The sequence below is a fragment of the Anolis sagrei genome, chromosome 6 (genome assembly GCF_037176765.1).
Source record: "Anolis sagrei isolate rAnoSag1 chromosome 6, rAnoSag1.mat, whole genome shotgun sequence".
In the NCBI taxonomy this organism is placed as follows: Eukaryota; Metazoa; Chordata; class Lepidosauria; order Squamata; family Dactyloidae; genus Anolis; species Anolis sagrei.
This window is the reverse complement of record NC_090026.1, coordinates 66434453-66448703: the sequence shown is the minus strand read 5'-3', so window position 1 is coordinate 66448703 and position 14251 is coordinate 66434453. Positions and strand designations below refer to the sequence as shown.

The following is a 14251-nucleotide window of genomic DNA, read 5'->3' as shown; positions in this document are numbered from 1 at the left end:
AAATACTAGCCGGTTTGGTGCTTATGGTACAGATGTGCCGGACCATCCAATTCAATTGAGACTCAATTAGTATTAAATGAAGTTGTTTTATGCTCACATCACTGGATCCAGCTGTATTTCTATAACTTTTAAGATAACCTGCTTGTTGAGATACCTCCCCCATTTTAATGGAGATATTAAGTAATGAATCCAAGGACTTTTGCATATAAAGAAAATATACTCTTACTAGTTGAAATGCCACCCCCAGCATGAAGTATTTCTGTAAGTATTGCACCTCTGTTGGATTGGACAAATGTTTTGATAAATCCAACTCTTTTTTAGCTAAAGTTCACAAACAGGTTGAGAACCACTGCACCATCTTACGAATACTTGCATCCAATAAACTATGTAGTCAAGCTGTAACCTACTCTGTAACTTGTCCCAGAATTTACCCACCCATTTCTTTTGTTTCCCTTCTCCACAATCGGTTCATAATCCACAGAGGTCTTACCTGAGCTTGTGATACATCCACACAATTGCTCTTGTCTGTCAATCTGATGAAATGTACTTTCAGAGGAGGAGCACCAAGTGCCTCCAGGGCTTCGGGGTCTTTATAAAGCTGTTCAAGAGCCTTTTTATAGTATTGCGTTCTGGCAAAACTCTCTGAGGCAAACAAAGGCATATATATGGATATTATGCAATGGAAGTAACAAATATTTGGAAAAAAGAACACCGTACTGTTACTTATTAAGATAATGCAGAAAAGGGTGCAGTTGTTGTGGCGGATGGCACAGCCAAGAAGCTAAGTGGGTGGTCTTTGCATTTGTACGTTCTTTTTCATATCACCATAGAAGTTTCGATATATTAAATTCTCTTTTACATATCACCATGATAGTTTCTATATATGTCACAAGATAGTTCATGGTTATCAAAGGGCAGTGTCCACTCAGAGTGGATCTATTTTGAATGTATAGACTCTATTTAATAAATTAGATCTGCAGGGACTCATCCAACTGATCTTGAATTGGGGTCAGTAACATGCCTGATGAGGAAAGAAGGGAGTGGGCAAATCCTCATTTTGCGATCCAGTTTTAAAAAACAAGTGTCTTAAAGTAGTAAAGAAGAGAATTTAAAAGCAAAAAACAAAACAAAACATTACAACGCATGTGGAAAACCACATATGTGTGTGTGTGTACACACACACACATATATACATATACACAAATATATACACACACAAAGCACATATACACAGACTGGGTCACAGCAATGAATGGCAGGGGACAGCTAATCTTCTATATAAATAAAAATGTAATGTCTGTTTATGGGATTAACATAACTCACAAACCGCTGGATGAATTGACATCAAATTTGGACACAATACACCTATCAGGCCAACGAGTGACCATCACTCATAAAACACTGGAAAACACAGCAGGAGAGACTGAAAAAGCAAAAAAAAAATTACAACACATGCACAAAACACATATACACAGACTGGGCCACAGCAACGTGTGGCAGGGGACAGCTAGTAAGTTTATATTTGTTAAAATTGTTCTTTGTTTTAATTATTGTATTGTTTGTATATGTTTTTTGCACTACAAATAAGGTATGTTCAGTGTGCATAGGAATTCATGTATTTTTTTTTTCAAATTATAATCTGGCCCTCCAACAGTTTGAGGGACTGTGACCTGGCCCTCTGTTTAAAAAGTTTGAGGACCCCTGATGTAGGGTATTAAGTTTGAGGAAACTTACTTTGCATGTAATAATACATAAGAGCACTTCCTCCAGTAGATAAAAGTCCCAGATAAATAGCCATTTGCCGAAGATTTCTCATGGAGGCAGGCATGTTTTATTCCCTAAAGGAGAAAAAGAGGGGGTGGGGGTAGGGAAGAATAGATATATTATTTAAAATATTATTTAATATATATATTAAAAACCAGGGAATTTTGCCAAGCCTTTATCCAGAGACACAGGCTTGAATAAAAGCCCCACAATCAGTATGCAAGAGCCCTGTGGTTCATGCAGAGGAAATCTAGGGTCACAAATAAGCAGGCTGAATAATTCAGCCCAAATATTCAGTTTTTTAAAGAAGCCACCGCTTCACCACCTGCTAAGAAGAAAACGACCTCTCTGTCATGCGCCATTGTCCATGCAGTTTCTGCATTTGCTGAACAGTCCAAAGGACCATTATTGAGACTGAGATCTATCTCAGCACGCAATAATATTTATTTATTTATTTACATCGCTTTTATCCCACCCATTTCAGCCCTAAGTCGACTAAAGGCGGCATACAAATCGGCAACAATTAGATGCCGTATATAGGGGTCCTCAAACTAAGGCCCGGGAGCCGGATGCGGCCCTCCAAGGTCATTTACCCGGCCCTCACTCTGGGTCAACTTAGGTCTGAAACGACTTGAAAGCACACAATAACAACAATCCTATCTCATCAGCCAAAAGTAGGCCCACGCTTCCCCATTGAAATACTAATAATTTTATATTTGTTGTTCTTCATTTCAATTATTGTATTGTTTTAAAGCATTTTTGCTCTACAAATAAGATATGTGCAGTGTGCATAGGAATTCTTTCGTGTTTTTTTCAAATTATAATCCGGCCCTCCAACAGTTTGAGGGACTGTTACCTGGCCCTCTGTTTTAAAAGTTTGTGGACCCCTGCCGTATATAAATGCATACATAAGTAAATATTAAGGATAGATTTGGTCAGGAGTGAATGATGTATGGCAGGGGATTGGACTGAATGGCCCTTGCGGCTTCGAACTCTAGAATTCTATGATAGAATTGCCATATATCAGAAACAATCTGACATCACACACCAACAGTGAATGAAGACCGAGTTGAGAAAGAACTAAATGCAAGAATAGTATTGCTACATTGAGTTGGTTTCAATTACGTACATAAATGCCCAGAGGCGGCCCTAGGTAATTTTCAATGGTAAGCAAACAGTATTTTGCCCCCCCCCCCCCATCACTGATATATATTTTCTGTTTGTCGTGGGAGTTCTGTGTGCCATATTTGGTTCAATTCCATCACTGGTGGAGTTCAGAATGCTCTTTGATTGTAGGTGAACTATACATCCCAGTAACTACAACTTGAATATGTCAAGGTCTATTTTCCCCCAAGAGCGCCTCAAGAGCGCCCCTGGGCAAAATCAACAATACTGCAAATGCTTACTTCGCGTAATGGGTTGAGCCGCCCCTGTAAATGCCAGAAAGAGGAAGGTCATGCAATGAACTTTCTCTCACCCGCAGTGTCCTTCTTCATTTTCCTGATTGATTGATTGGTTGATTTAGAACTTTTATATTATATCCCGTTCTTCTCTACCTCCGTGGAGTAACTCAGAATGGCTTACAGCAGCAAAAAATCAATGCTACACAATAAATAACATTTTAAAAACAACAAGTTCCATCTTGTTTCCTGCATATATCATCAGTTGGAGACCCCTCCCCCCAGCTCCAACTGCTGCTCTGGGCCAGAGTGAAGGGGGGGGGGGGCAGAAGACAGTTCCACCTTGTCTCCTGTACTATAATCTAATATAATATAATATATTGTATATACATATAATATTTATAATATAATATAATGCAATATAATACTACTAATAATATATTATAATTATATATTTATATTACATGTGATATTACTAATAATATTACAATATAATGGTATAGTACAATATAGTAATATTTAACACTGATACTGTACTATGCTAATAATATAATATATTGTATGTACGAGGTGTATTTTTAAAGTAAGGTCCGTTTTGTTGGAGACACTAGTAGTTCGCGCGCATACGGCAAGGAGCGCGTGCGTCGTGTACCGGCATGCCTCAGGAACAACTGTGCTCAGTTTCCACTCTGTAGCTAACCTGTACAGTTCTGTTCTCTGCTTTAAAAATGTTTAAGACTATCAACTCACCCGCCGCATGTGAGGTTCGCTCAGTGATATGGTTTTTGTCAGCAAGGAACCTGCCTGCTGCAGAAATTCATCAACAGATTTGTGAAGTGTATGGTGATACTGTTATGAGTGAAAGCAAAGTGCGTAAGTGAGTACGACAATTCAAAGATGGCCGTGACAACGTCCATGATGATGACTGCTCCGGTCGCCCTTCTTTGATTACAGACGATTTGGTGGCTTCAGTTGAAGCAAGGATTCGTGAGAACAGGCGCTTCACAATAACAGGTCTCTCAAACGAATTTCCTGATGTGTCGAGATCAGTGCTTTATAACATTGTTTCTGAACACCTAAAGTTTAGGAAACTGTGCTCCCGTTGGGTCCCGAAACTCCTAACAGAGGACCACAAAAACCAAAGATTTGAGTGTGCGATCAAATCAAATTGTCTGTAATCAAAGAAGGGCGACCGGAGCGGTCCTCATCATGGACGTTGTCACGGCCATCTTTGAATTGTCGTACCCACTTATGCACTTTGCTTTCACTCATAACAGTATCACTGTACACTTAACAAATCTGTCAATGAATTTCTGCAGCAGGCAGGTTCCTTGCCGACAAAAATCGTATCACTGAGCGAACCTCACATGCGGAGGGTGAGTTGATAGTCTTAAACATTTTTAAAGCACAGAACAGAACTGTACAGGTTAGCTACATAGCGGAAACTGAGCACAGTTGTTCCCGAGGCATGCCGGTAAACGACGCACGCACTCGTAGCGGTATGCGTGCGAACTACTAGTGTCTACAACAAAACGGACCTTACTTCAAAAATACCCCTCGTATCTTGTAAGCCGCTCTGAGTCGCCTTCGGGGTGAGAAGGGTGGCATATAAATGTTGCAAATAAATAAATAAATAAATTATAAAATACATATAAATGACAGTTCACCAAGTTAAAAACATCAGAATTATTTATTGCTGTGTCTTCATGTTTAATCAGATGATTAATGTACTACAGAGAAATCAAAAGGCACAACTCTAGCTGGCATAAAGTGTCAATGACCCAAAGTTGAAAGCTTTGTCTTGTTTTGTTCTGTCCCATGTTATCGTATTCCTAAAATTATCTCAATGATAGCATTTTCCTATCCCTCAACTTATTTGTTAATATACTATCCCAACTTTCTTCCAATGTTCTTAAGGAGGCATATATCGCTCTTCCCTTTCTCACTTCAGCTGACTGTAAATTTTGGCAACGAGATCTCTGTGCGCTGTCAAGTTTCTCATTTAATTTAGGGTTATGAATCTCAAACATCAAAGCGCAGTCTCTTACTTTTGGTCTCTTTCAAATGCGATTCTGCTTATATGCAAGCTGTGTTAAATAACTATTTAAGAAATGGCAACAGGCTACAATCTACAGGTAGCTGCTTCGTAAGCACTCTTCCTCCATATCAAAGCTTTACCAAGGGATGCGGTTTTATGAATTACAACCCACATCCTTCAGTCATGTGAAGAATTATATCTGTTGGCAAATGTACAGACACATGCTGAGGTGGCTAAATTACCTGTAAACAGGCCAGAGGGAGCTTAAATACAAACAGCACAGTCACTGATAACTACCTTGTCAGTTGCCATTGAGTGACAACATTGTCATTACATTTTAATAATGCTGTGCACACATGACCCATTAGATCTTGCAGGGCTTCCTTTGAAGGTATTTCCAATGCAACAACAAAGATGGCAGAGACACTTGGGTTATTCAGGGTGAAATATACTCTGAAACGACAGCTCCCCTGGTGGCCAGAATACCCTCATGAAAAAGCTGGAATGTTAAATAGCCTCTGTGTGTCTGTCTATATATGTTGCGTGTCTGTGGCACTGAATGGTTGCCATGTATATGTACATTGTAATCCTCCCTGAGCACTCTGCGGGGTGAGAAGGGCGGAATGTAAATACTGTGAACCCTTCTGAAAGAAGATGATGAATGCAACGGGGTCACATGCTTATGAACGTGCATCAGAAGTCTTACTTCTAGTGAGTCATCTCTTCTGTGAGTGAAACATGTTTCCATAATAACATTTAAACTGTGGACAAACCAGAATAAAATATTATCACACCCCTTCTGAGATTAGGAGGTGCAACCTTGGATATCCTTTCCATTTCAATAATATTTATTGAAGGAAATTAAAGATGCAGGAGGCATTACAACATGAAGCATTTTTTCTTTCTTTCCGCAGGCAAGAGAGAAAAATTATGGGTTGTTAGTTTTTCGGGCTGTGTGGCCATGTTCCAGAACATGGCCATACAGCCCGAAAAACTTACAACAACCCAGTGATTCCGGCCATGAAAGCCTTCGACAATACAGAGAAAAAAATATTCCCCATAATATCATAATACTACCCAATATCTTTCCGAATTCAGCCTTAGATATTATTTGATCTTATTGGCGAAGATCTTTGCTGAAGTTAAATATGAACAATGTGTTTTTTTTGTTCCTTTTGAACAGCTTTAAAACAGCAGCAACGTATCACCCTCTCCTTCAAATGAAGAAACAGCAATAACAGGAACTTGAGGGATTGCCATGTAAGACGAGGAAAATTGCTTTTTTCAAAGATTCAGACATAGACTGCATGCATATATCTTGCAACCTCTGTGCCTATTTTTGTTCTTTGTTCTCTAGAACAGGGGTCCAAAGCAGGCCCACACTTCCCACTGAAATACTAATAAATTTGTATTTGCTAAAATTGTTCTTCATCTTAATTATTGTATTGTTTTTAAGTGGGTTTTTTTGCACTACAAATAAGATATGTGCAGTGTGCATAGGAATTCATTCATGGTTTTTTTTTTCAAATTATAATCCAGCCCTCCAACAGTTTGAGGGACTGTGACCTGGCCCTCTGTTTAAAAAGTTTGAGGACCCCTGCTCTAGACTATTTATTGTTTCCTGTATATCCAGTCCAGCCTTTCAATCCTGATATTCCAATCCCTACTCAGCCTTATCTATGTTCTTGCTTCTGTACTCTATCTTGCACCTTCCTTCCTCCCAAAAACTTTTTAAAAAATCTAAAAATCAGTGGATGACCCACACTTTCTGAAACTTGGGAGACTTGCAATCATGAATGTGTCCCCTAAGTGTGGCCATTTTTGTCCAGACATCTCTAAAAATGACAGAAAGGGGACCCTCAGAAGTCTCCCCATTGCTGCTAAAGGGCCAGATCTCCCCATACTTTTGGCTGATGGAACAAGAAATAGTATTTTCCCTCTCGGTTTTGGGAAGTTCAGGAAAAACGGAATGGGGGCTGATTTAAAATTGGCACCAAAAACGTTATGGTTTACCCCCGAATTGCACACCCTTAATACACAATAATGTTAAATGTCTGACACAATAATGTTAAATGTCTGACAATAATGTTAAATGTCTGACACATTTGTGAATTTCATCAAAATTCAAGCCTATTTCAATTTGAAAAATCCCTAACACTTTTTCCCTTGCAAAAAAATTCTGCCGAATGTGGGAATGCAATGCAGACTTCTAAAACCATCATCATAAATGTCCTCTTTAAACAAGAGAGAACATAACTTGACTTTGTCTTCTTATCCTTTACCTTACAGGCAAATGGGACATTTGACACAGTATTACTCTACAACAGGGGTCCTCAAACTAAGGCCCGGGTGCCAGATACGGCCCTCCAAGGTCATTCACCCGGCCCTCGCTCAGGGTCAACGTAAGTCTGAAACAACTTGAAGGCACACAACAACAACAATCTCATCTCATCAGCCAAAAGCAGGCCCACAGTTCCCATTGAAATACTAATAAGTTTATATTTGTTAAAATTGTTCTTAATTTTAATTATTTTGTTGTTGTTGTTTTTTGCACTACAAATAAGATATGTGCAGTGTGTTTTTTTTTCAAATTATAATCCGGCCCTCCAAAAGTTTGAGAAACTGTGACCTGGCCCTCTGTTTAAAAAGTTTTGAGGACTTCTGCTCTACAAGTTCTGATATGTGAATATTCTTTTCCATCTCCATACTCTTCCTTTTCTTCTGCCCTCATTGTGGGTTTCACTAGCAAAAAAGTATCTGCAAGGAAGAATTGCAGTTTGAAAAGCAAACATGAGATCCAATTTCTTTTAAAAACTCCCTTTCTTAGTCCTCATTGTCCTTACCCCCTTTTAACTGGTTCTACCAAAAAAGTATATAAAATATTCATATCCAGAGGATTTTCCAGTTGAGTTTTGGGCTTCTTTCAACAATGTAAAGCTCTTGCTTTCCCGCAGGCCACCTCACTTCTTCACATCAACCCCACCCCAAATTCTTGGACACCTGTGTAAGCAATGTGTCTTTAGGCAATTCAGCTTCTACTAGGCTACAAGAAATCTCAGTGAAATTGTTTTCTTGAAATAATAAAAAGAAGCTTTAGAAGACGTTCGCTTGACACACACACACACAACCTTCATGCTATGATTTAAATCCTCTCAATATGGGAGATACAAATAACACATTCTCCAGTTTGTCTCAGTATCTTCCTCAAGTGACACACCATCTGTATGGCTAATGCTTGCTCAATCAGACATGAGATATAGATATGGAGAGCTTTGAGACACCACCGCATCCCAATGTGTTATGACCCCAGGCACTTCTTGCATCCCTTTCAAAACAATGACCCAGAAGTGCCACAAAACATTTGCTTCTCCTGCATCAAATCCAAAGTTCACAGTCCACAAATATCTGCAGGGGGATCCCTGACAGGTTGATGAAAAACAAATCACACCCCGAAGACCACGACATGTTATTTATATCAGCTCTATATACATCCCTGACCACGAGGAAGAATCGAAGATATCTTTTACACCAGAGCTTTCCAGACATTTCATGTTGGTGACACACTTTTTAGACATGCATCATTTGGTTCTACAAGCAAACTAGAAATTTTAACAAAAGCATTATAAGAGATATCGACACATACATAAATAATGGAATGTATGGCGACCCAACATATCTCTTGAAAAGCTTTCACTTAGATTTTGATAATATTTTTATTTAGGGTAAACAAGAAGGAGAAAAACAAAAATGGGGGTAGTTGTAGGTTTTTTCGGGCTATATGGCCATGTTCTAGAGGCATTCTCTCCTGACGTTTCGCCTGCATCTATGGCAAGCATCCTCAGAGGTAGTGAGGTCTGTTGGAACTAGGAAAAAGGGTTTATATATCTGTGGAATGACCAGGGTGGGACAAAGGACTCTTGTCTGCTGGAGCTAGGTGTGAATGTTTCAACTGGCCACCTTGATTAGCATTTGATGGCCTGGCTGTTGTTTGGTGTGGCTTGTTAGTGCCTGGAGCAATCTTTTGTTGAGAGGTGATTATTTATTTATTCATTTGGTTTACTTCTACCTCGCCCTTCTCACCCCGAAGGGGACTCAGGGCAGCTTACAAAAACAAGGCACAATTCGATGCCCGTATCACACAACAGTAATAAAACAAAATAGCATTAATTAGCAATCAAACCACAATTCTACATTACATCTATAAACCGATAAAACCAATAAAAATCCATACAAACCAATACAAACCAATTACTCCTTATTGCCGGTCAGCGTTCGCTATCTCATAGTTCAAATTCCAATTCCACAATTGTCAGTCCTGTCAGTCCTATTCGTCTGGTTGTCCTTATCTAGTTAGCAGATTGCCCGAAGGCCTGGTCCCACAACCATGTCTTTACCTTCCTCCTGAAGGAGAGGAGGGATGTTGATGCCCTACTTTTCCCCGGGAGTGAGTTCCACAGGTGAGGGGCCACCACTGAGAAGGCCCTGCTCCTCGTCCCCACCAGCTTCACTTGGGATAGCGGTGGGGTCGAGAGCAGGGCCCCCCAGATGATCTCAAATTCCGGGGTGGGAGATACGTTCGGACAGATACACTGGACCGGAACCGTACAGGGTTTTGTAGGTCAAAACCAGCACCTTGAATTGAGCTCAGAACTGAACCGGCAGCCAGTGGAACTGACACAGCAGAGGGGTGGTGTGCTCCCTGTATGTCGCTCAGGTGAGCAGCCTGGCTGCCGCTCACTGGACCAGTTGAAGTTTCCGAACCATCTTCAAGGGCAACCCCACGTAGAGTGCGTTGCAGTAATCTATTCGGGATGTAACAAGAGCGTGGACCACTGTGGCCAGATCAGACTTCCCAAGGTATGGGCACAACTGGTGCACAAGTTTTAATTGTGCAAAAGCTCTCCTGGCCACCGCTGAAAACTGGGGTTCCAGGCTCAGCGATGAGTCCAGGATCACTCCCAAGCTGCGAACCTGAATCTTCAGGGGGAGTGTAACCCCATCCAGCACAGGCTGTAACCCTATACCCTGTTTGGCCTTACGACTGACCAGTAGGACCTCTGTCTTGTCTGGATTCAATTTCAATTTGTTAGCTCTCATCCAGTCCGACACAGCAGCTAAACATCGATTAAGGTTTGGACAGTCTCCTTGGCGACAGGTGAGAAGGAGTGACAGATCTGGACATCTTCTGCATAGAGATAACACCTCAGTCCGAAACTCCGAATGATCTCCCTCAGCGGCTTTATGTAGATGTTAAACAACATTGGGGACAGAATTGAACCCTGTGGGACTCCACATGACAATGGCTGTGGGGCCGAACAGGTGTCACCCAGTAACACCTTCTGGGACCGTCCCTCAAGAAAGGACTGGAGCCACTGTAAAGCGGCCCCCCCAAGTCCCATATCTCTGAGGCGTCCCAGAAGGATACCGTGATTGACGGTATCCAAGGCCGCTGAGAGGTCCAGCAGAACTAACAGGGACACACTCCCCCTGTCCAGCTCCCGGCGAAGATCATTTACCAATGCGACCAAGGTTATTTCCGTTCCATGTCCCGGTCTAAAGCCAGACTGTGCCGGATCTAGATAATCAGTGTCTACCAGAAATCCCTGGAGCTGTGTTGCCACCACACGTTCCATGACTTTGCCAGATTAGGACATCTAATCTAAAATGGTGGTAGTTAGGTTATATATTTAAAGTGGGGGAACAATACTATGTATAGAAAGCAGGAAAGAAGAAATACGATTTAAAAAGAAGAAAAAAGAGAGAGAACAAAAAAGAAGAAAAAGGGAAAAAAATGGTGACTTCAATAATAATAATAATAATAATAATAATAATACTTTATTTCTACCCCGCTACCATCTCCCCAAGGGACTTGGTGTGGCTTACACGAGGCTGAGCCCAAACACAATAGTACAAGCAATAACAACAACACTACAAGCAATTAAAAACAACAAATCTAATCCTTTGTGGTTTGAAAACTTGTTCTATCAAAAACACACACACACACACAAAACCCCACACTTTTTGATGTTGGAGGCATGAAAGCCAAGCTCTTGAGTTTAGTCTATTGTTAAGTCCATTCTTCTACAATATCCCTTTGGGAAAGAAACAACTTTATATGCTTCTTTTTATTTTTTCATTCTTTCATATGCCTCTATCTGTGTCCAATTTGTTTGCCTGAACGGACTTCCTGAGTTTTTCTTTAATAAAAAAAGTTAATTTGTCCATGTCTCTAATTCCTCTTATTTTATTTAACCTATATCCAGTGTTTCCTTCTGTTTCCACTGTTTCATGTATATAATCCTGGCAGCTGTCATCAAATATGTCTTCATTAGAGTCTAATATTAAATCCAAATCCGTAATTCCTAATAAGTAAAATGCTGGCTTCATTGGGAATTTCTTCTTTAAAAATATTGTTGACATTCTTCATGAATATATTTCCAATATTTTTTAGCTTCTTTACAAGTCCACCACATGTGGAAGAAGCTGCCCTCATAGTCATTATATTTCCAACCATCTTTTGGTGTATTTTTGTGCATTAGACTTAATTTATTTGATGTTAGTACCACCGGTGAAACATTTTCAACGAGTTTTCCTTTAAGTCTGCTGTGTATGTGTAATTTAATTTTTTATTCCAAATGAGTTCCTAGTCTGCCAATAGTAGACCATAGCTTTCCAGATATTTCATGTTGGTGACACACTTTTTAGACATGCATCATTTGGTTTTACTAGCAAACCAGAAATTTTAACTAAAGCCTTATAAGAGATACCAACACATACATAAATAATGGAATGTATGGCAACACAACATATCTCTTGTAAATTTTCACTTAGATTTTAAAGATATATGATTTATAAGATAGTAAGATATACAGGGTGAGGCAGCATAATTTCCTTTTTAAAAATGCGCGCCATTGAGTCGCTTCAAGACGTAGCGGAGCGCTATTGGTCTCGTTTGAGAGGCGGGAGTATAAAGTTTTGTCCTGACACAGTTCAGTCACCATCATGCGTTGGAACAGTGAGGAGTGTGCTTTTGCCGATGAGGCCTACTTTTTGAGCAGATTTGGAGTGGCCGGCCCGCTTTCCAGATTTGGCCCCTTGTGATTTTTTTATGGGTTTTTTTGAAATCCCATGTTTATGTGAACCGTGCAAGCACCCTACAAGATTTGAAGACCAACATCCAGGAAGAAATTGCCAACATAACGCCTGCTATGCTGGCAAGAGTCATGACAAATGCCAGAAATCGGTTTACTCAGTGTATGGAGAATGGAGAATGGGAGGACGTCACCTACCTAATTTGATCTTCAAAACTACGTAAAACAAAACTTTAGGTATGCACCTACATTATAAAAAAAAAATCTGATTCATACAATGGGTTTTATTAAGTTTTGAAAAAAAGGAGGTTATGCTGCCTTACCCTGTATTTTTTGTCATTTTTCGTTATGTTTGCTTGGCACACCTACCCACTGCAACCAATACACAAATGTGTCACAAAACACAGCTGGGAAAGCTCTACTGTAGACTTTAGTCTGGGCAGACTGTAGAAGAACTACTTAGCTGCCATTCCTCACCCATCCCACAATGCCACCATACAAGGTACAGCAGACCAGCAATGCTTTGCATGAAGCAACAACACTGCTACTCTTCCCCCCCTTTCACATGGCAGTTAGGTTAACCCCTGCGGCAAACTCAGTTCAAGTCTGAACTTGCAACAGTTGCTAGGCAATTGACAGCATCTGATGTGAAGTTGTTTGTGAGATGCTTTATGAAATGCATAGCAGAAAGGAAATGGTTCCGAAAAACCTCAAGACTAAGCAGAAGGCCAATCAGAGGGATGTGTATGTTGATTTTCTGAACCAATTTGAGATGGAGTCACAATTTACAGGTAATGAATCATGGATTTTTTAGTATGACCCGGAGACCAAAAGCCAAAGTCAAAAACAGAACACTGAAAACTCTACCCCATCACAAGAAAGCGCAAATGAGATATAGATACAGATCAGTGCTGATTGGTGGGTTTTTTTAACCGTCAGGAATCGTCCACAAGGAATTTGTGCCTCCAAGACAACGTGCCGAATCCAACTTTTCATCATTAACAGGCTCAGGAAGCGGGTGACACGTGAAACCAGGCATTGCATGCACTTGGATGTGGCACCACAATACGGCATGTCACAGGGCTGTTTCCATCAGTGTTTTGGTTTTTTGTTTTGTTTTGGCAAAAAACAAACAAACCCATACCTGTGTTTTTTCAGCCCCTCTATTAGCTGGATCTCAATCTGTGATTTCTTTGTATTCCCACAACTCAAAAACCACCTGAAACAGCAACATTTTGGTACTCTGGATAATATCCAGAAGAGCGTAACCAATTAGCTGGAAAGTATTCCAAGAGAAGCCTTCCAGCACTGCTATAAACAATGGAAGGAATGCCTCTATTGCTGAAGGAGATGTGATTTTGACACAGAATAACATTAATGGTTAATAAGTCATCAGTCTCATTACTTTTCTGCCACTTCTCATAGAATGCCGAGATGATCTCGAACGAATCATGGGAGGTGGGTGCCAATTGTTGTTTTGTAACTGGACATCCCTGAGAAAATATACTGCAACTGCCCTGAAATGATAAAGGCCAGACACCAAAATAATGGGATGTATGATGCAAAACCGAAGTGTAATTATGCTGCCATTAGAAAAGTGGAATTAAACGTTGGTAATAGTGTATTACCATCTTTGTACAGAGATTATAAAACAAAACAGCCCATCAGATTACTTTGAAATTGGCTATCACCTGATACCTATTTATTTTAATTTTAGCTACAAAGAGCATTTCATTGCTACAATAACAATTGCTCACATTTTACCAGCCTTGCCGCAAACACACACCCGTCATGTCAACTAATATTACAAGGTTAGGTTTTTGGGTTGTTGTTTTTTTTTTTTTTTTTTACAGTAACTGGTCCATAATCTTTAATCTAAATCAGACCTACACAACTTGGGAGGAGTCAAAATTACACAGGCTAAGCCTCTTGGGCCACAAATAGGTTTTTAGCACCTC

At 40.1% G+C, this 14251-nt stretch overlaps 1 protein-coding gene across 3 annotated transcripts in view; it reads right to left on the bottom strand.

Annotated features, from left to right (window-relative positions):
- LOC132778530 (fidgetin-like protein 1) overlaps nt 1-14251 on the bottom strand; it is a 60052-nt gene that overhangs the window by 4325 nt on the left and 41476 nt on the right. For all 3 annotated transcript variants that reach the window (XM_067470171.1, XM_060781566.2, XM_060781565.2), the window contains 2 exons: nt 1735-1838; nt 491-642 (listed from right to left, as the gene is read on the bottom strand). In XM_067470171.1, the coding sequence (XP_067326272.1) occupies nt 491-642; nt 1735-1828 (246 nt within the window). In that variant the 5' untranslated portion in view covers nt 1829-1838. The remainder of the gene's footprint in view (nt 1-490; nt 643-1734; nt 1839-14251) is intronic.